The sequence below is a fragment of the Agelaius phoeniceus genome, chromosome 10 (assembly GCF_051311805.1).
Source record: "Agelaius phoeniceus isolate bAgePho1 chromosome 10, bAgePho1.hap1, whole genome shotgun sequence".
Classification (NCBI taxonomy): domain Eukaryota; kingdom Metazoa; phylum Chordata; class Aves; order Passeriformes; family Icteridae; genus Agelaius; species Agelaius phoeniceus.
The window spans coordinates 5410415-5433539 of NC_135274.1; the positions used below are offsets into that span (position 1 = coordinate 5410415).

General features: G+C 45.1%; 1 protein-coding gene and 2 long non-coding RNA genes across 3 annotated transcripts; 1 reads left to right on the plus strand and 2 right to left on the minus strand.

Annotated features, from left to right (window-relative positions):
* The first annotated feature begins 1225 nt into the window (after positions 1 to 1225).
* AMMECR1L (AMMECR1 like) lies at positions 1226 to 16797 on the plus strand. The gene is made up of 7 exons (XM_054639743.2): positions 1226 to 1575; positions 3582 to 4026; positions 9110 to 9220; positions 9705 to 9819; positions 10532 to 10622; positions 11590 to 11686; positions 13429 to 16797. The coding sequence occupies exons 2-7, from the start codon at positions 3620 to 3622 to the stop codon at positions 13538 to 13540; spliced, it is 933 nt and encodes a 310-aa protein (XP_054495718.1). The 5' UTR covers positions 1226 to 1575; positions 3582 to 3619; the 3' UTR covers positions 13541 to 16797.
* A 585-nt stretch (positions 16798 to 17382) lies between these two features.
* Positions 17383 to 18852, minus strand: LOC129124653 (uncharacterized). The gene is made up of 2 exons (XR_008534854.2): positions 18297 to 18852; positions 17383 to 18099 (listed from the first exon to the last, which is right to left on the minus strand). It is a non-coding gene; the product is annotated as an uncharacterized LOC129124653 (long non-coding RNA).
* A 2019-nt stretch (positions 18853 to 20871) lies between these two features.
* Positions 20872 to 22749, minus strand: LOC129124654 (uncharacterized). Its single transcript, XR_008534855.2, has 2 exons — positions 22327 to 22749; positions 20872 to 21972 (listed from the first exon to the last, which is right to left on the minus strand). It is a non-coding gene; the product is annotated as an uncharacterized LOC129124654 (long non-coding RNA).
* Between the last annotated feature and the right edge of the window lie 376 nt (positions 22750 to 23125).

Below are 23125 nucleotides of genomic sequence, written 5' to 3' on the forward strand. Positions count from 1 at the left end.
TTCTGTTAAACGCTGCAGAAGTTAGGAACTCCCTCTTGATCTATTCTGGATATTCTCACCCGATTCTTTGTAACCTTAGTTTTCCTAAGTTTCTATTTCGGGCTGCCATCTAGACATAAAAGGATGATCCTGTTCCATTATCTTAGAATGACAATAATTACAGTGCTGTGCAAACTGTGTAGATTACATAATGTTGAGGGCCAGGAGGTAGAAACTGTAGAAGGTGTCCCAGCCCACAGGAGTGGGTGGAACAAAACAAGCTTGAAGGTCCTTTCCTACCAAACCATTCTGTGATTCTATTCTATAGGAGACAGTAAGATCCACTGACATTCAACCAGATTTCTCCAGCTCACATTTTTATGCCTCCTTTTTATTGCTTAAGCTTTGATCAGAAGTGGTATATATATTCCATTTTGCAGTCTTGAAAGGGTTCAGCCAGTTTGTCTCTTGGGGTTGGATGTACAGTGTGGGTACTCTGGGCTATGCAAAGTTTGCTCTTCATCGTGCCCAGGTGTTTCACCGGTGTTGTCAGAAGGGATTCAGGAATGGGTGCTGTGGTTTTCTCTATCCCATCCCTTATGTACCTCATACAGCCACAACAACCCAACCCTTGTGCTCCCCACCGAGTGACTCCAAACTGTGCACTGCCAGAGAATTCCCTCAGGGTGGAATGCAGAGCCTCTATTTCTACAAGCTGTCCCTAAACCCTTGACGAAGTAACTACTTCTCTACTTTGGTAACTACTTCTCTACTTTGGTTTTTTATTGTGAAGAAGGGCGGAGGCGGAAGGATCTGGGTGCCCCGATGGCGGTTGGAAACACTAAAAGAGTAATCTCTGTGCTGGTACCGTTGTGCTGTCTTAGCTCCTGCCCTAAATCCGTTACACACGGCTATAATTAAATCCGTTACACGGGGCTACAATTAAAGCCGTCCCGGGGCCGGAGCTCCCTCAGCGCTCAGGCCCGGCCGCCCTCACAGTGCCCACCCTCAGCGCGCCGGGCCGCACCAACGCTGCGGGCACCGAGGGGTGCAGAGACTCCCCCGCTTCCAGCCGCGCAATGGACGCTCCCTGCCTCGCGCTCCTCCCCTAATGTCGTCATCGCCCCCGCTGGCCAATGGCAGCGCGGCGCTGCTGCCGAGTGACGTACCCGCCCCCGGAACTGTTTGTCCCCGCACGTGGGCTGCTCACGTGACGGGGAGGGCGCGGAAGTGCGCGTCTCTATGGTTTCTGCGTGGGGCAGAGCGCCCGCCCTGGGGCCTTGGCTGTGTTGGCGCCGCCGGGAGGCTGGCGGACTATGAGTGTCCGTCCCTCATTACCTCACGGCCGGGAGGAGGAGGAGGAGGAGGAGGAGGCTGCCGGGATAGCGGCGGACCTGCCCGCGGCCTCGCTCCGGTCCTCCGGCCGCCCCGGGAAGCCCCGGCCGCGGCGGGCCCTGCCCGCTCCCCCGCCCGCCGGGCCCGCTTCTCCGGGGAGCCTCGCCCAGGCCCATGGCCCCATGAGGCGGCAGAAGGCTGCGGGGCAGCAGCGGCGGCGGCGGGGCTGAGGCGGAGGAGAAGCCGGGACGGGTGCAGGAGGTGGGTGACCCCCCCGGGGGTGTGAGGGAGGCGCGGGTGGAGGGGGCCCCGCCGTGCGCCCGCCCGCCCCGGGCTGGGGGAGGCCGCAGGGGGGTCCCGCTCCGCGGCGCCCCCTGGCGGCCCCGGGGCCGCTCGGGGGGGTCGGGCCGGGGGCACGGGGGGTCCCCGGGGTCTCCCCGGGCCGGGCCCGGCGGCGCTGCGGGACCCCCCCGAACAGCCCGCAAAGTTTGTGTGCGGCGGCCCGGGGCTCGTCCCGCCGCCGCGGTGCCCCGGTGTGCCCCCGGCCGCCCGCCCGCGGGGCGCTCCCGGGAAGCGGGGCTGGAGCCGAGCGGCCGCCTTTGTTAGGCCCCTGCTGCAGAGGAGGGGAGAAGAGAGGGAAGCTCCCCCCTGCCCCTGCCACGTCTCCGATCTTGAATCAAGTGTTGTGCTTCCAGATAAATAAATAATGATTTATCTTCCCCAATGCAGCTGAGCCGTCAGTGGTAACTGGGGAAGGCTCATAAGGCTCAGGAACCTCAAAGAGCCAGACCGGGTTACTTTTAATAGGCAGTGAAGAATTTACACGGTCGCTTTGGCAAAGTTATGCTTTTCTTCTGCCTGGTTTCCTTCCTTTTTTGTTTTGTTTTTTAAAATTTTATTATTATTGCAAAAGTAGAGCTCAAAGAAAAGATTATAATTTTCTTTCGGCCATGTAAATTGTTCCTTATGGTCCTTCTAAAACCTCGAGGTGGAGGATTCCTAAGCAGAGCAAGCACTGCGGGCATGCGAGGTGCACCTCTCAACACCCTTCCCATCAGTTCTGGTTCAGTTCAGAGTCCTGTGGCTCCTGCTGTGACCGATGAAACTTCACGAACAAAGTTTACGTCTTTGCATGTGCAGAGGAGGGAGGGAGTTGTCACAACCTGAATTTCAGTGCGTGTCATCCCTCGCCCCCCAGCACTGTTTGTGCTCTCAGCTTGGGAGGATTGGAGGGCTGCTCTGGTGGTCACAGTAGTTCCCTGGTGCTGCTGAGAGCCGAGTGTGGCTTCAGTCCCCCGTGGTGTTCCCTGTGGCTCACGTGCCCGTGCTTTGAGCCCCGTTTGATGGCCTGGTTTCCTCTCCCCTGTATATTCAGATCTCACGGTGATGTTGGTGTTTAAGCTCCTGCCACTGACCTGTAATCCTTGCCTATCATGTTTGTTCATCTCTGTCTGTACAGCCTTTCCTCCCTGTGTTTGTTCCGCCCCTTCTTGTGCTGCATGAGCTAATATTCTCATCTTTGCAGGCAGAACACTGCTCTGGGTTGTTGGGGTTTTTATACCATGCCTGTTTCCTGCTATTATCACTTTCTGTGCTGGCTTCAGCTCTTCCTGTCGTGCACGTCTTGCTTGTACCCCCTGCATGTTTATTTGGGAGCTGTATTCATTCACCCAGTCCCAGAAAGTAAACACAGATTCCAGTCTGTGGTCTGGAAAATAGTCTGTAGTTTAGAAAATGGTGGTTTTAGTGCTTTTAGCTCTTCTTTGATGTTGCCAGTGCTAAATCAAGGGCAACACCCCTGGGAGTCCAGCCCCAAAGGTGTCATTTTGGGCTGCTGGCACTCTCTCTCAGGAACAGGGAAGGGAAATGCACTTTTTTGCCACCGGTGCAGGCATTGACTGAGGAGGAATGGGTGAGCAGGAAAAGTAGTGGACAGGGTCTATTTGTAGTCCCAAGTCTTTTTTCCTTCTGTTTCCCACAGTTTTGTTCTTTTTATGGGAAGTCTGGTGACAGTTTTTTGTGATGAGCCACCCATTAAAGTATTCAATACCTTGGAAAGTGTGATTGCATGCAGGTTGTACCCATACTCTCCCAATCCATGTGTGAGAACACCCATTCTGCTGAGCTGCCTTTACTGCTGTGCTTGGTCCCATGCTTTGGAGGGTTTTCTTCCCCTGTTTGCAGCAGAAGCAAGGAAGCAGCTGTTGGTTTTTCACCTGTAACTCTTTGTGTAATGCTTTTCCTCACCCCCCACCCCTCCATGCCAGGGTTCTGCAGTGCTCCAGGCAGCGAGTTTTGAAGCAGGATGGGAAAAAGACGCTGTGTTCCTCCACTTGAGCCCAAGCTGGCAGCTGGCTGTTGTGGGGTGAAGAAGCCCAAATTGTCTGGGAGTGGAACGCACAGTCATGGGAATCAGACCACAACTGCACCAAGCTCCAGTTCAGGTCCTCTTCAGAACCACCAGCACACAGATGGGAATAATGGAAGGGAGAACGTATCTGACTTGACTTTGGGCCCAGGAAATTCCCCAATTACTCGAATGAATCCCACTTCAGGAGCTCTGAGCCCACTTACTCGGCCCAATGGAACTGCCAACAGCACCAAGAACCTGGTGGTGACAGCAGAGATGTGCTGCTACTGCTTTGATGTCCTCTACTGTCATCTCTACGGGTTCCCTCAGCCACGGCTTCCTCGATTTACCAATGACCCCTAGTGAGTACAGCCCTGTGGGGGAGCAGAGCTTCCAGAGCTGGGGTGTGGCTGGGGAAGGGTGAAGGGTTTCCTTTGGGGAGTGGGAAGAGTGGTGTGCAGGGAGAAAGGGGAGGACTCTGCTCCTTGCTTTGTCTGCTGGGATCAAAAGGATGCACTGTAAGTGCACAAAAGGTTGAAAAGCTGTTTGTTGGTGGAGGTGAGTGAGCTTTCAAGAGTGTCCTTCAAGACAGAAAGAGCTGAGCTCTACAGAAAGAGCTAGGCCAAGTGTGAAGAGGTGTGGTGCTTCTTCAGCTCACAGTCTGGTGTGTTCATGAGGCACTGTGTTCTTTGTGGAGGAGTGCAAACTCACTTCATGGAAATGTTCTGGTAAAGTTTGCCCCCTCCTAAGTAGATTCCTCTGTGAAAAATTAACTGAGTAGTGCCACTACAAAACTGTACTAAAAAATCAGTTAAATAATGTCATTAATTTGAAGAAGCTCCAGCTTTTAATGTGGGACACTGACTTGGAGAGGGGAAAAGACTTCCTTCTGCAAAGCAAACAGAAAGGGAATAAAGTAGGAAGTTGAAGTTGGAACAAGTTTCCAGCTCATCCTGAAACAAATGTTGGGCTGGTGAGGGTTGGGCAAGGACACTCAAGGAAGTTTTCAGCTGTCCAAGTGAATGGGTTTAGCAGGGAGGGGAATCTAAAAATTACCAGTTATAGAAGATGTGTTAGGGAGATAGCACTAGCTGGCAATGTGGGGAGAAATCCTAGAATCATTTAGTTTGGAAAAACCTTTGAGTCCAACCATGAGGGCAGCACTGCCAAGAGAGTTAACTTTCAAGGACGGTACCAAGGTTAGGAGGAAAGGAGATGTGTATGAGCAGAAGTGAGGAGAAGGATTTATGAAGCTATTTCACTTTGGTGAGATTTAACTAATGTTTGTCTGAAGGTTGACTGTGTAGGTGTGGAAATGTTAATGTTGTTAAAATGTTTGTTAAAAGAATTATATGGGAAAGATCAGTGACAGATGGACCTCCTGACACTCCTCCGGGGCCTCCTCCAGAACAATAGATAAAATAAAAAGTTGCTGACATCCTTAATTTAAGCTAATGAATTTTAAATTGATGTAAAGAACAATGGCTTAAACAGGTCAAGGACTTCCTTTCTGTGTACTGGGTGTCTGCCCACCTTTCTGCTGTCGGGGTGGATGTAGGTTGTGCTTCCTTGCAGTGATTATTCCAGCTGGATTCTGGATACATGTTCTGAATGCTGCCGCAGAGTAAGCTCTTTGATACTGTAAATCCCAATGGACACAGAAATGCTCTGCACTGGGATATCAAACAGTTCCAGGGACTCCCCAATATTTCTGGTATTGATACCCACACTGGGTGGGCTCCCTTTAGAGCATTTGGTGTCAGTCTGCTGTTGTTTGTCACTCAGGGTGCAAAGGGTTATTTGCTGTTGCTCTCTTAAGCCGGTAAGAGATGGTTTTATAAAGCTGCATTCTTTTGGTGTCAGAGGAGATTTCTGGCTGGATTTTGTTGCTTTTTCTGTTGACTAGTATCAAAAAGGATGTCCTCTGGGGAATAACAGCTGGTTGAATTTTATGCCCAGATTTGAAAAGTTAAAAATTGTTCACTGGTTATTTCAGTGCTCATGATTACAAGTCTTTTAGATCAGCACACCAACAAAGCATAACCAGCCCTTCCCTTCTCTTCCTCTGTCAGCAAATGCTTACCTGGATTTTCTTGTGTTTCAGCATTTATTCTGCTCCCAGGAAATTGATGTGCCCCAGGGAAAAGCATGGGGTTTGCTCTCTTGGAGAGCAGCACACAAGGAAGAACTGCCCCACTTGAGATAGTCTAGTAATGAACTTTAAGCCAAATGTTATCAAATACAAGAGTAAGCAAAGTGAAAATACAGAAATAATTTGCATTGTGGCCTTTTGTGACATAATTAATGTCAATATAAGAGATCTTTGGACAAAACAAAGGTTTATACCAGGAGTGTCTTTGGACAGGCAGAGACAAGAGTGTTGATTGAATAGAAAGAGGCACAGTGGTTTTTAAACTGCTGAACTTTAAAGTCAAGCTAAAAGCAGGTGTGAAGGTCAGGATTTGGCATGACCAGTGTAATAAATGCAAGTTACAGGGTTATGGATTGAAAACCACATGAATTTCAGTCACCAGCCTGGGGGGATATGCACATGGACATATCCATGGGAATTATGGAGCTGGTAGACACCTGAAGTGAAGTTCCCTTATTCCAGTGTTAGCAGTGATGGTCACAGATCAGTGGAGAGATGGTGGCATTGCAAGCCTTGTAGTTATGTCTGAATTAACTTGGCAAAGGAAGGAAATATCCCCTTTACTATTCATGTCACTGCAAGTAATTACAATTTGGAACCTATGAAAGTAGTTGATTGGTTACTTTTTCCACTTTTGTATTTCAGTCTGATTTTTTAATAGTAGGTATTACAAACTGGTGCTAGAACTATACTATGGAAGTTTCTAGTTGCCATACAAGACAAATAATACTTGCATCATAAGATCTGTCTATAACAGGTTTTTCCCTAGCACAAACTAAAGCCTGATTCAAGCAAACTGTATTTTTCTACTTTAAAATTCCCTTTGTAGTTGCAACTGATGAAGCTAATTTTTAGTTGCTGTTAGTTTTAGTTCCTCTCAGCCTAAAAACCCTCATCAAACATATATAAAGTGGGATGTTGTGGCTGGGGAAGGAACAGTTGACAAAATCTGCTGAGGATATGGCTGCAAAGTACCAGTAAATGCTCTTGGGTGAACATGGACAAAAGATTGTTGTGACTTTTCTCAGTACATCTGGGAAATAACACTTTTCAAGGAGGGGCTCTGGAACAATGGCCTTATTGTCAGCTGCACCTGCAATTTGCTGAGTGCATTTATTCTTCAGAGACAGAAACATCATCTTCTCTGCAGTGAAAATAGTGAAATTTTATCTGTGTGTACAGAATCATATCTTTTTCTTATGCCTCAGTTGTTCTGACCACAATGAAAAATGGTTTTAAATGTGCTTTAAGGTATTTTAAAATATACAGCCTTCTGAATGCAATTATCCTCTCCCTTCTGATAATATCTCTTCTATTATAGATGCATAAAGCTGTGCTGCAGCTCAGTGGAAAGATGGGTTCTGGGATTTTTTTTCCCTTTGGAAGGGGAAAGAGATAAATTGAAAATGTGAACCTGCAATTTGAATTGAAGGGGAATTTACTTAGATTTGTATTCTCTGTGTGATGGTTTTTATGTTCTCCCTTGCCTTTTCTCTTTGGGGTGAGTGTAACATGGACTGAACAGTACTTTCAAAATTTTTAGTAGATGAGGGTAAATTTCCACTGAACTTGTGACAATTGTGTTTCTCAGAGATCTCCTGTCTAGGTTTAGTGTCTTCTTTTTTTTTTAAGTTTTCCAACATATTTTCTTACACTCTTTTTCTGTTTGCTCTTTCAACATAAAATAGATAGATGAAAATGTAGGGAAATTATATCCTGTAAGCAAATCCCCTGTCTTGGTGAAGCCAGCCAGGAGGTTGTTGTTGGGTGTGGAAGGATGTTTCCACTTCCTCTGTGGGCAAAGTCCTCCACAATTATCACTCAAGGGCTAATTGCACTTTTGGGCAGTACTTTTGCTGTTGGTCACAGCTGGTATCTGGATCCTGAATGATGAATTTATGCTGTGATGGATTTAATTCCATTGTTGCTCTGAGGAACCTCACTGGGCATTGATTTATTGCTACAGTTTAAATGATGTTCTCACTACTTAGACTTAAGAAGTTTTGTTGCTGTGTTTGAGAAATCATCCACACTCCATGCTGGATTTGTTGTCTGAACAGAACATCTTAGTATTTTTGTAAGGTTTGCTGCAGAGGTGCATTGCTTACAAGAGCTTCAAGAGTTTGAGGAAAGTAAGTGCCTGAGCTGTGTTGGCAAATCAGGCTTGATGGTTCAAAACTCCTGTCAATGTTTTTTTAATCCCAGAAAATCATATGCTATCATATTAAAGTTCAGTAGAAATCCACAGACTGATGTCTTGCATTCAGTTCTCTGAACAAGGCACAGAATCAATCATCCTGTTTTTATAATTAGGTCAGCATTATCAGTTGTCTTACAGAATTTTGCAGATGTTTGGACATTCTTGTAGAGCTGCAACCACCACTGTCCTTTTAGTGCTCCTCTCTACAGCTCTTTGCAATTTCACTCATTCCTGTAGAAGTTAATTTTTCTGTATTTAATGTTCACAGTCATCTTTACCTGTTTATCTCTTTGTAGAGCTCTATTATTCTGAAGTTGTTGTTCTTTAAGGCCAAATCAGGAGGTGTAGTTTAACAGCTTGAAATGAGCCTGCTGAGTTTGAGAATCTACTGTTGTGCCTGTAAATTTGTCATGGTAGACAGGAAAGTGGAAATCCAGGTGATGTTTGAGTAGGAACAGTAGTGGTTTAGATATGTGTTCAAAAGGAGAAAATGTTTGTAAATAAAAATCAAATGTAAGGTAAGCAATAGATGTGGACATAAACTGCTTGAGCCTTAGGGATGGACCCAGAAGTCAGATCCTCATGGAAATAACAGGGAGAAAAAATAATTTGGGTTTCTTTTCATTCCTTAAAAAGCAAAAAAGAAAAGCTTTTATTGCAAATCTGATTTATAGAAGTGGCAGTCTAAAGAACTAACTTGCATCATCTCTATTAATTTCTATATGACCTATGCTGGAAACGAGTGGGTGCTACAAAGTGAGGCCAATACTGACAGGTAATCAGATCAAATAACCCTTTCAGTCATTAGAAGGCAGCAGAGTCTGGCCAGGAAGGTGTCCATGGAGGACTTCAGAGTCCTGCTGAGCAGGATGGAGTGTGCTGGCAAGGAGGAGGGAAGTGCTGGGGCTTGCATGTGAGGGGTATGGGCATGAAGTGTAGTTCTTGCTAGATAGCAGGTGAGCAAACCTGCCTGCTGGGGTTACTGCAGGGAGAGAAAGCAAAGGCATGGGGCTCTTCATACCCTGGTTGTCTCCCCTTAGCAGCCAAATATCTGTGGAGGCTGGAGGGTTTCTTTCTTGTTTTGCCTTTTCAGTCCACTCTTTGTGACGTGGAAGACGGGGCGAGACAAGCGGCTTCGTGGCTGCATCGGGACCTTTTCAGCCATGAATCTTCACTCAGGACTCAGGGAATACACATTAACCAGGTAACTGTCCAAAATGAAATAATTATGAAATTAATATGAAAGTAGTTCATTCACTGAAGATCTGTAAGGATTCAAGGTTAGGTTGATGTTGGATCAACACAGTTCAATGTAATATGCTTCGTAATGAACTATACCTGAGTGTATGAGAGTTACAGTGAAGGGATGTATCAGGATGTGGTGGAACATCTTTGCACAAGGTGAGTTGCAGTTGGCATTTTAAGGCTGCTGTCAAATCTATCTTGCATACCTACAGTTTTGACATCTGTAGCACATAATTTCTCTCAGCCTGCAGTAGGCACTGGATGGCATCAGGAAGCTTGCCACTGGTATTACAGTTCATTAGATTAGGGAGAAATGCAAATCACTTTCTCTGCAGTAGCAGAGAAGCATGTTTCATGCAGGCATAATCAAAAGGGGAATAATTGAGCATCTGACACTTTATTTTGGTGCTTGTATTGGGTGATGTATCTTCTGTTCCCTTTAGTGCACTTAAGGACAGCCGATTTCCCCCCCTGACCCGCGAGGAGCTGCCCAAACTCTTCTGCTCTGTCTCCCTCCTCACTAACTTTGAGGATGCCAGTGACTACCTGGACTGGGAGGTGAGAACAGGTGCATTTGGAACTCTGCATCACTCTCTGGTTCCATTCGGGTTCGGGTTAGTACATGGTGATGTATCTCCTTCCTTACAGGGGTGTATGGGCATAGAAGAAATGGGGCTGAAAAGCTAGAAGGAAGGAAGGAAGGAAGAGGATGGCCCAGCAATATGCTTTTGGCTGAGGGGGATCTGAATGGGAATAAGAGAAACATGCAAATGGTTCATGGACTTGGCCCAATAGGAAATGGGTATAAACTTGTATAAAAACCTGGGAGGTATTTTGATGGTGTGGATAGGAACTGGAAATAAAAAGTAGTTAAGACCAAAGGTATGAATGGTTTTTAGGACCTTGTACATTGAAGTGTATTTCATTCAAGAAGAATATATATATGGACTTCATAGTCAGGTAATTTTAGGCATCATTCTTGCATGCAGAGATTTTATCTCTCTTGCCTGACACAAGAGATGGAAAGCTGACAAGACTTAGCTCAGGAGAACTGGAAGGGCCACTGGTGAGGCTTGTCTGGGAAAGATGGCTGAGAGCTGCTTGTGAGACCTGCCAGGCAAGAGCAGAGAGTGGGGAAGAGAATGACCTTACCCAGGCCAAAGCCAAGCTGTGCAGAGAGAGAGATGCACAGTGTTGTGGGAATGACAACTGAGTCATGGGCTCAGTGCTAGCAAACACCTCTTATCTGGCTGTTCATTTCCAATTATAGGTTGGAATCCATGGGATCAGAATAGAGTTCATCAATGAGAAAGGTGTCAAACGCACAGCAACGTATTTACCTGAGGTTGCTAAGGAACAAGGTGGGTTTGAGATGGCAGCCAAACATGTCAATACATTGTGTCACAGAATTGGGTAACAATCTGTCAATTTGGGGCTTGGAATACAATGCTGTCCTCACAGTGGTGCCATGGAACCACCAGGCTTAATCTGGACAACTGACACCTGATAGAATTGCTGCTGGGTTTTCATCTGGCCTGTGTCTCATCCCATATCTTTGCACAGCTGTATTTTAGTGCCAGAATGTTTTAGGGCTGAAGAAACAGAGGATCTCAAAGTATGGATCTTCCAGCTTCATTCAGCATTGCATCTTTCCTCTTCTATGTTTCTCCCACCAACTAGGATAACTGCACGCTGCACAGCACCAACAGGAGAGTCACTTTCCTCCTCATTCTTGCTAAAGTAGCATCCTCCAGAGGAGGGCTAGAAACACAGCCCCTCTGGAGCACACTTCCCACTCAAATAGAGTAGTGGTCACCATGGTAACTGCTCAAAATATTGCCTCCTCCTTTCCTCCACCTAGCAGAGTGGAGTGGTCGCATCCTCCTGGCTCTGGGGCAAAAGACTAAGGTAGGAACTTGAACTCTGATCTCTCACCTAGCAGTGCACTGTGCTATCACTAGAGCATCAATCCCAATTTGTCTCTGTAAAGAAATCAGTATTATCTTCTTTTCAAGGGAGCTAAGTGGCACTTGATGAAAAAATTTGGGGTCCCTGCAACAGTAGCAAGGCACAGACCTTTATAAGAAGACATGGAATGGAAAATGGAATTGCTCTTTCATAGACCAGCTCCAGTATGAGTTTAAAGGGGTAGGCATGTACAGATGATGCATGCATCAGGCCATGTATGTCCAGTTCAACACTAGGATTTCTAAAGCTCAGAGTTTCCTGTTTAGTTGTTTGTTTTTGTAGAGTCCTTTTAATGCATCTCTTGTGGTTTTGAAATATTTTTTATATTGAAAAATTTGCCTTGCTTCTATTTTTCAATAGACTGGGATCAGATCCAGACCATAGACTCCTTACTCAGGAAAGGTGGCTTTAAGGCTCCCATTACCAATGATTTTAGGAAAACAATTAAACTTACCAGGTAAGCAGATATATTTGTTGTCTTTTGATTTTACGTTATAGTGTTTTCTGGGTGATTCTAAATATTTGTGCTTGATGTAAGTCTTTATGCCTCTTTCAGAGGAGATGTAGTGTGAAAGACCAAATCACAAATGCCACGTGTTAGGCATGTAATGCACATGGAATTAAGCACAATGATTTGGCCCATGCAGGATCAAAGTTGGCATTTCTCTAAGTGTCACTGGTTTTAATATTACCATATATGTGAAAGATCAGAAGCAGAGCCTTTGAGAGTTTAAAAGGTTGATTTTTTTGGCATCTTTTCAATGAACTTCCTTTTCTCAGTGTGCTCATCTGTGAATGCTGTAGCTATTAGGAGGTGACACCTGTCTTGAAACCAAACCACACTCAAATTTGGCTGGTTTTCAGAATTTGCTTGCTTTTCTATACCCCCAGCTGTCCTATTGGTTTCTGCCCCCTTTATGTTAGTAAAAATTGGGACTTTCTGGTTTTCTATAGAAACACTAAATTATCAGGTCATTCTTTACCTCTAGAGAAATGAGGTGAGTGTGCAGGGTTTTCTTTAACAGGAGGTGACAGGATGAAGGTTTTCATTAAAATTTCACATGAGAATCATGTGATCTTAGTGCAACTCACAACCACTTTGTAGCTGGCTGTTGTCTAATGTCCTTTAGAAGAACTTGGAAAACTCCAGTCTCTCCAAAGGAACTTCACATTTTGTGAATTCTGATTGTGCAGCATGGACCAAGTCATTTATGTGCTGTAATAAACCTCTCTTTACCCACCTCTCCATTTCTTTCACTACCTTTTCAAATGTGGAGATAACCACAAAAGTAAACAATACTGAAATACTGATTATTTAGTCACTGTAGTTTCTTCCAGCAATTTTTCATGCAATTTGTAGATAAAAAAGAATACAAACCAATCATTTATTTCCTGTGTGCTACTTCAGGCATCCCTTTAATTATTATCACCTTGATTAGGACTCATCTTTCAGGACCCTGGAGCTAATTCAAGCTCACATAGGTTATTCATACCAGTGAGTTCCTCTTGGTCATCACTGGCTGTGAGCTGGGTGAATGTTTTATGTCGAGTCCCTGCATTTTCACATTTTCTGAAAAATCCCTTCGCCCAGGATTTTTCTCCTGGGAAGCTGAGAAGCCTCAGAGAGAAAGGAAAACAATTCTTATCTCATTTGCTTCTCCTCTGTTTTGCTCCTTTGGAATGTGTTTGGAGATTGTTTACCCACAGGTGATTGTTCCATTGGATTCTGCTGGGAGTTGTTTTGACTCATTGGCCAATCAGTGCCAAGCTTTTAGGCATTTTAACCGGTTTTGTGTATTTGCAGGCTGACAATAACATCTGTCTTTTATGTTGCCCACCTCATTATTTGACTTAACAAACTAACCTGTAGTGGGATTGATATCCAGCAGTGGGAATATGATTTGAATACAAACCTTCTGAAGACAGATGAGCCAAATATTAGTTCAGTAGCTGTGTCAAGACTCTGGAAAGAGTCACGAGTTTTCATTATTATCTTTTTAGCATTCTGTCTGTATCCTTTCTGTATTCTTTAGTATAGTTTAGTATAGCATTCTTTAATATAATATAGTACTATAAAATAATAAATGAGCCTTCTGAGAAGATGGAGTCAGATCCACCATTCCTGCCCTCGTCGGGGGAGCGCGGATGCGAGGCCCCACGCTGCTCGGGCTGACATTGTGTTTCTGCCTGTTCCCGCAGGTACCGCAGTGAGAAGGTGACAATCAGTTATGCAGAGTACATGGCCTCCCGCCAGCATTGCTTCCAGAATGGCACCCTTCATGCCCCCCCCCTCTACAATCATTACTCCTGACACACGGCTGCATGACCAGTCCCACTCCCCAGTTGCTGCCAACGGCTATGACATCATCGGGGCAGACGCCTCCTCTTCCTGGTCCAGTTACTTCTATTACTGCACCATTTTATGATGCTAGCTTCCGTTGCCAAGTCTGCCTTCCCACTGACCTGGGGGGAGGGGGAGAGCGTCACAGGACTTCAGGGGCCCAAGCCTTATCTCAGCCTTCCCTCCCAGCGGGGGTTCAGTTGGATTGGGGCTCCATGCCTACGAACTGTCGTCAGGTGCAGAAGACCTTTAGGAGTGAAAGTGCTGCTTCGGACCGATCTGTTCCTGGGTGTTACTGACGCTCTGGAAACTGGAGCTCTTTGTTATGGAAGCCCCCCAGATCAAGTAGGAGCATTCCCCTGGCAGCCTGGGCAACGGAGTCCAACAAAACATTTTTTAGGTTCTTTTTAATTTTTTTTTTAACCTCTGGTATCTGTTGTGTACTGAGAGCTGATTGCAGTCCCCACGCATCACAGGCGGACATCATGATATTGGGGAGGGTTGAACACCTGGATAGCACCCCATCCTCATGGACAGAACATATGTGAAAAATTAATCCATTATTTAAATAAACCCTTGAAGGCTTTAAGGCTCAGATCCTTAGTAGGTTGGATTCTTGGTGATGAAGCCTGCTATGAAATACAATGGTGTTTTGCCTGTAAGAGCGACATGGCACGTGCTGTGTACACAGAGGAAAGGATCCTCGAGTGTCCCTGGACAGTTTTTGTTTTGACCAAATTTTGTTTCCAAATATTTGTAAGAGATAGGATTAGGCTGGGGAGGGTTTTGCAGAGCATTGGCTGTAGTTGTACAAGTGAGACCAGTGACTGAGATTTGTTTTAATTTAAGCTAACAGTCTTGGGGGCCTTCCTTTTGATAGAGCAGCCACTTTGGCCGGTATGACTGCTGATCTTAGGGGCTGTGGGTGTTCCAGTTTATTCCAGGCCTATGGAATGGTGCTGTTCTGTTTTGCTGGTAAGATTTATCTTACTCAGCTTAGTCATTGCCACATGCAGGCAGTGAGTGGGGAAATCTGTATTACCCAAATGGCATGAAACTCGTGTGCATTCTGTATTTCTTCTCCCATGGTGGCTGATGATCACAAGGAATATACTCTTTTCTGAAAGGAAGTTATCAGTTGTTATTCTGCAGCATCATTGAGGGATGTCATAAACTCTAAATTATGGCACTCTTTCAGTGAGAGAACTGGATTTCAGAATGCAGTTTGGGGTGGGGTTGGTTGGTAGGTTGCTTGGTTTTCCAAGCTTCTGGAGGGTCAGTAATGATTGGGGAAGAGAACACGAGTGCATAGCAGAGTCATGGCTGTTTGGTTGCACACATCTTCTGAGCCTGCCCGTGTGTTGTAATTGGCTGGTGTCTGAAGCCTGAAATTATGCTGTGGTGTGGCAGGGAATAGGGCTGGTAGGAAGCTGAGAACTGCAGTGTGCTGCTCCTGGTCCTAAGGAAGCAAGGCACAACTTGTGCCATTTTGCTTCGTGTTGGTGTATGGAGGAGAGAGATGTGAGGGGGATTCCTCTGGATAACGGTGCAATATTGACCCAGCTCTCCTTCTGTATTGGGTCATTCCTACACATTGCCACTTTTCCCTTGTGATGTTGTTGGAAAGAATTGAAGATGAAAAGATTGTTTCATGACTTCTGCTGCTGAGAAGAAATGAGTCTCAGTTTGTAGTTGCTCCCCCAGGTGCCGTGCAGTGATGGGGGAGGGTGGGGTCAGCTCCAGGCATACCACTCACCTTTCAGCTGTCAAACAGTATGATACATAGGGCTACACTCATTACTGTTCAAGTGTTCTATGTTAGAATTTAATTTCTAAAAGGTTTAAAAAAAAAGGCAAAAAAATGGTGCTAAAACTTCACCCCTGAGCACGCTCGGTGAGACTGGTCATGCAGGCATACAGTGCCAGGCTTTTCAACTATACTGTTTCTTTTTCAGGTGTTTGCCCTGTTCTGTGTCTTCAACAGTGTATAGTGTTTTCCTGATTTCAGTTTCTTTGACTAGGGGATGACTAAAGGGTGGGGTGGGGAGGGTTAGTTGTCATTTTTTTAAAGAACAGAATTTTAGGATTGAGTAACTTAGTTGGTTTAAGCCTGAAGTGGGACAGGTGGTTTGGGACTGGGGAAGTCTTGTCCTCTCCCACTTCTATTTCCCCACTCAGTCTGTTTAAAAAAACACAAACAAAACATAAATGCCTCTAAATATGTACTGTGTTCTTGTCTTGTTGCAGTGAGAAGCTGGCAGATCAGAAACACTGGTCTGCTGCCTAAGGAACAGGCCCTCTCAGCTTTAGTCCCATAAGGGTCCAGCTATAAAATCAGTTGAGAACTGTGTCAGTAGCTAAGTCAGCTCAGAGAAAGGTGTGACAAGGACAGGTGGTCTCAGGAAATAATCCCGTTTCTAGATCATTACATGGCAGCTATGCATAAGGATGAAAGAGGTGAAGTGGGCACAAACTGCAGTTTGAATTTCCTCAAGATGGAGACAACCAAAATCAGTGGCCTATTGATGTGAGATTTTCTCTGTGTTTGCTTGGCTGGGACAGCTGGTTAGAACTACTCCTCAAAGCAACTGTTACCTGGTTTGATCTGGATTAACTCATCCTTAGAAGCAAGTGCCTTTTGGTCTAGAAGGGCTTATTCTCATGACAACCACGACTGATAAATAATCTCACTGCAATGATGAAATGTCTTTGTTTTATGGTAACTACAGGAGAATGTCTTTGATCACTGGAGTCTGTCAGTGTTGAAATGTTTCCACTGTGAGGTTCTTAATTTTTTTTTCATGTTGTTCAACAGTCAATCTCAACTGAAGCCATTTCGGTTTGGGAATGTTATATGGTCAAAATATCACATATCTACAATTTATCAGAACAAAAAAATCTGTAAGGAAATCTAAGAGTTCATTTTAACCTTTGCACAGAATAATTTGTTTTCATAGTACATTAACAAACCTCTGCAGTCTTCACTGACTATTAGTGCTGTTTTCTGTTTGTATTCAGAAACTACATGTTGTTTTGTTGGGGGTTTTTTTGGTTAATTTATTTCCTTAAAGCAGGAGACCTCTTTTGACCTACAGTGCAGAGACGTCAGACCAATTCTTTATATTACACTTGGTTGCCTCCTACCTATATAATAATTTCTGAGTGTAAATAATTGAACTCTATCCTCTAATGAAGTATTGTAGAGAATAAATCATAATGGATAAAGATTATTTGTACTGTCCTCTTTATATGAGTTCCCACAGCCTTTATGGGGGATAAGATGAAATTGTTCTCATCTACAGAGACAGGCAATATATTACAGGTATGAATAGCAAACCTGTAAATTGCACCACAGATTCAAAACCAGGGAGGTTGCCAGAGTGGGGTGACAGCTGTCTGGAAACAGCTGTAATCAATAATTAATAATTATTGACCAATAATCAAACCAATAATCAAACAGGCTCACTACAAGAAAGCAAGGGAAAATAGTAGGAAAATTGAAACCAAATATTAAATATATTTTGTTAATAATGACATAGCAGTGTCTCTGTATCCTGAAATAATGTTTGCTTGACAATAACTATCAGTTGTCATGATGGTGAAATGTATAAAGCACATACTTACGGAGTACAGTAAATCTTTCTGAAACTCAAATTTGTTCTTTTGGGGTTTTGTCTTCTAAAATGAACTGAGAACAAATTGTCTACACTTTAGGGCTGTAGTCTTCAGGTGATATAAAAACCTAATTTCAGAGGAATGAAACACCCATCTTTCTAGATCCTTACTAATTTAATGTTTGCTTTGAGACAGAATTAACTGAATTGTAGAATTTTAATTTTACAATTCTACAATTTGAAATGGATCTCTTACATGTTTTTTCCATACATTTTCAGATAATTGTTAACTTTTTATCTATGGGAGCTCTATAGTTAGAGATGCTACATTTTCTGCCTGTGGCTCTTGGGAACAGCAGCCCTGGATGTCAATAAACAGTCATAAAACCCTAAAAAAACCCCAACCAAACCAAGGGGGAGGGTAGTTTTGACTTAAATATGTCCGAGAATCTCATATATCACAGAACTGCTACAGAGCAAAAACCCCTGGTACTAGGAAGGCCAGAAAGCCAATCCCTTAGGCAATGTGAGCTGGGTGCTGTGACTAATGTGATTTCCAGGTGAATTCCAGCTGCATTTCTTTGTGAATTCTGAAGTTACCCACAAGTGTGTTCTCTCAGCTTTGTTGGCAGGAATACAGTGGCTTAATTTGTGTATTTTAGTGTCATATGCTTTTCCTACTTGATTTTTTTTTTCTTTCCTATTGAATCAGACATAAAATCTTTGCCTGCTGTCTTTCATCAGAGGTTCTTCCATGCACATTGCATTCTGTGACCACAGGAACACTCAGCAGCTCACAGGGAGGATGAGGCCAGGTAGAAGGGTGTGCATGTGACTGCACACTGAAATAGGTCAATCCAGGCTAAATATAAACCAGGATAATTCTCCTGGAAACAGATTCTTCTGTTGTTACTTCTGTTTGAAATAAGAAACAGAATGAATTAGTCATTTAGCATCAAACCAAATTACAGAAAGATTAGCAGAAACTTCTAGAGGGTACTTCAAAGGAAAAATACTAGCATTTTTTTAACACAAAAAAGAAATTTATTTTATATGTGATGGAGAAATGCCATTTTTATCTTGAAGATAAAAATGAAAATCAGAACACTTACCTATACAACTCAGTAAACTAACATGTACACTGACAGCACATAGAGCAGTGGGATAGGGAAGTTCCTGAGATGGTTTTGCTGCAATCTGTGAATATGTTTGATGATCACTCTCAAAACACAGCAAGCACAGAAGAGTATTGTTCCATGTTCTTTAAAGTATACAATTCTACAAATTGAACACTATTGAAATTATTGAACCATATTTTTTCTATGGTGAGCTAGACTGCTCTTAGAGTCAGATTAATTCTGGCATAAATTATGTATTATACAACCAGTTGATAATGCCATACATGTATTTAAAAACTTAACAGATCATGTAGTTTTGCATTCAGAGTCTTACTATGACTTTATTACTGGATATTAATATAACTTTACTTTGCTCATACAAATTTGTTCATTATAGTTTTGGATATAAAATTTTAAGTGGAGTAAAACAAAGGTAAAATGGTGTGAAGACCTAAACCTGAAGAGTTATACTTTAAATGCACAGATGAAAATCACACCTGTCTGTGCAATGCTGGCTACTGTGGCGCATGGTGCTCTCAGGGGGTGGTTATCTCCACAAGGATTGGGGGTGGTTATCTCCACAGGGATTGGATCAGGGGGTGGTTATCTCCACAGGGATCAGGAGGTGGTTATCTCCACAGGGATCAGATCAGGGGGTGGTTATCTCAACAGGGATCAGATCAGGGGGTGGTTATCTCCACAGGGATCAGGAGGTGGTTATCTCCACAGCAATCAGGGGTGGTTATCTCCACAGCAATCAGGGGGTGGTTATCTCCACAGGGATCAGGGGGTGGTTATCTCCACAGGGATCAGGAGGTGGTTATCTCCACAGGGATCAGGGGGTGGTTATCTCCAAAGGATCAAGGGGTGGTTATCTCCACAGGGATCAGGGGGTGGTTATCTCCACAGGGATCAGGGGGTGGTTATCTCCACAGGGATCAGGGGATGGTTATCTCCACAAGGATCAGGGGGTGGTTATCTCCACAAGGATTGAGGGTGGTTATCTCCACAGGGATCAGGGGATGGTCATCTCCACAGGGATCAGATCAGGGGGTGGTTATCTCCACAGGGATCAGATCAGGGGATGGTCATCTCCACAAGGATCGGATCAGGGGGTGGTTATCTCCACAGGGATCAGGGGGTGGTTATCTCCACAAGGATCAGGGGGTGGTTATCTCCACAAGGATCAGGGGTGGTTATCTCCACAAGGATCAGGGGGTGGTTATCTCCACAGGGATCAGGGGGTGGTTATCTCCACAGGGATCAGGGGATGATCATCTCCACAAGGATCGGATCAGGGGGTGGTTATCTCCACAGGGATCAGGGGTGGTTATCTCCACAAGGATCAGGGGGTGGTTATCTCCACAAGGATTGGGGGTGGTTATCTCCACAAGGATCAGATCAGGGGGTGGTTATCTCCACAGGGATCAGGGGGTGGTTATCTCCACAAGGATTGGGGGTGGTTATCTCCACAGGGATCAGGGGATGATCATCTCCACAAGGATCGGATCAGGGGGTGGTTATCTCCACAAGGATCAGGGGGTGGTTATCTCCACAGGGATTGGGGGTGGTTATCTCCACAAGGATCAGGGGGTGGTTATCTCCACAGGGATCAGGGGGTGGTTATCTCCACAAGGATTGGGGGTGGTTATCTCCACAGGGATCAGGGGTGGTTATCTCCACAGGGATCAGGGGGTGGTTATCTCCACAGGGATCGGATCAGGGGGTGGTTATCTCCACAGGGATCAGGGGGTGGTTATCTCCACAGGGATCAGATCAGGGGGTGGTTATCTCCACAAGAATTGGGGGTGGTTATCTCCACAGGGATCAGGGAGTGGTTATCTCCACAGGGATCAGGGGGTGGTTATCTCCACAAGGATCTACTCCTATCACCCTGGCACTCCACAGGAAAGACATCATTACTGCTAGAAAGCTTAAAAAACTCCTAGGAAAATCACAGTGCTTCTGCTGCTGAATTAGAAGGAAAGCATATTACACAATAGGTTTTTGCTGGTAACAGGACATCCTTGTTGTTAGTTATTTCCACATTTTATTACAGGGACATACTTGGCTGAGCACTTTGTAAGGTCTGTGTAGGTGCAATGAGTTGTTCCAGGATCTGTGTTTACACTGTGGCTACACAGGAATTACCATGAGAGGTCTGTGTAACAATCTGCTCCTCAATACCCTGTCTCCAGCAAGAATCAAAGCTTTTTGCCCTGGAATATGGAATATTAGAGACTTTGTTCATGATTAATTATATTTGGCCAAGTATTCTTTTTTTTTTCAATAGGTTTGTATTAGGATGTCACCAGTAAAGCTGCCTGAAAGTTCCTTTAGTCAGTGACTATTTTAATCAAGCTCACCTTGCTTTTCTATGCATATTTTGTTGATAAATGCCAAACCAATCACTATTAGTGAGGAAGAAGCCAGTGCATTTTAAAAATAACAAAAAGTCAGGTACTCTGCTACATTTGGTTTGTTGCAGCAGCTGAACAATATTTACTGTGGGCTTTGTAAGTTTATTTTTAAAATTCTTTTACAAAGAAAAAAAGTGGGGGGAAGCAGCTTCCATTCAGGAACATTTTTATTTTGCTCTTGAGACCTTAACCAAACAAACCAGTGACAATAAACTTAATCTTTCATGATAGCCTCTTTAACTGTACCTGTAAAATCTTAGCTTTGTATACTTAAGTAGAATGGATCCTTGGGGAAAAACAAAAAGGGAAATTAACAACCCAAACTTCTGTGAGTTACCTGCTGCTCTGAGAATCACAATGTTCTGAGTTGACAGGTTGAGAAGCCATCAGGATTCCAACTGATTTTAAATGCTTCTCTCCTCAATCTGGCATGGATTTCCTTCTTTTCTCGTAAGCCTAATTGAAATTGTTTAATTTGCCAGATGTTCCCCAAGATATTTCCATTCCATCTTCCTGAATGTCTTTCTGCTTGTATCACTTAGCAAATTACTTTCCAATCAGCTTCTCTGCCATGCTCATTATACAGATAACAAATATTAATAATCTATTATTTGATCTCTTCATATTCTTCTAATTTATTTTTAATTCATTCTTTTTCCCAGCATGCAGGAAACCATTCACCTAGGCTCAGATACAAGTTTATGAGAACAGGAGTGTTTTCATCATAAATCCTTCAACAGTCTATTTTTGTCTTTCTTTAGGGCACAGGATGACATAGTAAGGGCTGATAAGATGATTACTTTAAGAGTCTTAGGTTAGGCACTTACATGTGAGCTCCCTAGGAAAAACACTGCTCCATAAGTTTTTTTGCTGGCAGTGATGGGAAAATTATCTTAATTTTCAGCCTGCCTACGACTTTTAGGGGTTTGTAGATTGCTTCTGGATAGTCTGAAAATTGACCTTCCTTATGAAGTGTGTTATTTATGATATCAATATTCCCTCCTTACAGTCCAAGGTCTATTAATCACAGTGAGATAGACAGAAATTCTGGCACAGTCAAGGTTTTCCTAAGGTTAGGGTTTGCTGTCCAGCTGGAGGATGTTCTGGTAGTGAAATGGAGCTCCTGATCCACTGCTGTGAATGAAGATGCTTTCTGATGCCTCGGTGTCCTCAGGTGCTCCTGGGCAGATGGATGCTGCTGTGCAGTCTGGTGAGGAGCACCAGTGCAGCTTTGAGCTCTTTGGTAACTTCTAAAGGACAGAGCAGAAGAGTTTGCTCATGTGAAGGACAAGAGCTTTTTCCCTCAGTCCCCACACTCCTGCTCTCGGGCCCTGGTTCATGGCTGGTAAGACTTTGGGCTCAAGATCACAGAATCGATTATTTTGGAAAAGACTTCTGAGATCATCGAGTCCAACCCTTAAGCGAACACCACCATGTCAACCAGACCATGGCACTAAGGGCCACCTCCAATCTTCCCTTAAATACTTCCAGGAACAGTGACCCCAGCACCTCCCTGGGCAGCGCACTCCAATGTCCAACCACCCTTTCAGTGAAGAAATTCTTCGTGATATTCAGCCTAAGCCTCCCCTGGCCCATCTTAATACCGTGTCCTCTCGTCCTGTCGCTTGTGAGAAGAGGCCGACCCACACCTGGCAACACCCTCCTGTTAGGGACTTGCAGAGTCTTGGTCTGTCACAGCTATTTGCCCTCTGCTCATACATAACACGTTCAGCATCCCGCTGCTTTCTCTCTAAAAGCAGCTAATTACCAAGCGAGCTCAAACACACTTCTGAGAGCTGTTCTGTTGGGAGAGCACTCAACCTCCCTGCTCCCGCTGTTTCCCCGCAGTGCCCCACAGCGGCAACCGAGCTCTTTTATCCCCAGCAGCGCCCAGGGTAGAACCGGGCCCTGCCCTTCGGAAAGCCGTGCCCTCAGCCCTCACCGGGGCAGAGCCCTCAGCCCTCACCCGGGCAGAGCCGTTTCTGTCCCTCACCGGGGCAGTAACCCCAGCCCTCATGGTGGGCAGAGCCCTCAGCGCCTCACCCAGGGCAGAGCCGTCAGCCCTCACCCGGGCAGAGCCGTTTCTGTCCCTCACCGGGGCAGTAACCCCAGCCCTCATGGTGGGCAGAGCCCTCAGCACCTCACCCGGGGCAAAGCCCTCAGCCCTCACCTGGGCAGAGCCATTCCTGCCCCTCACCCGGGCAGTGCCTTCAGCCCTCACCCGGGCAGAGCCGTTCCTGCCCCTCACCCGGGGCAGTGCCCTCAGCCCTCACCCGGGCAGAGCCGTTCCTGCCCCTCACCCGGGCAGTGCCCTCATCCCTCGCTCGGTCAGACCCTCTCCCGCCCCTCACCCGGGGCAAAGCCCTCAGCCCTCACCCGGGGCAGTGCCCTCATCCGTCGCTC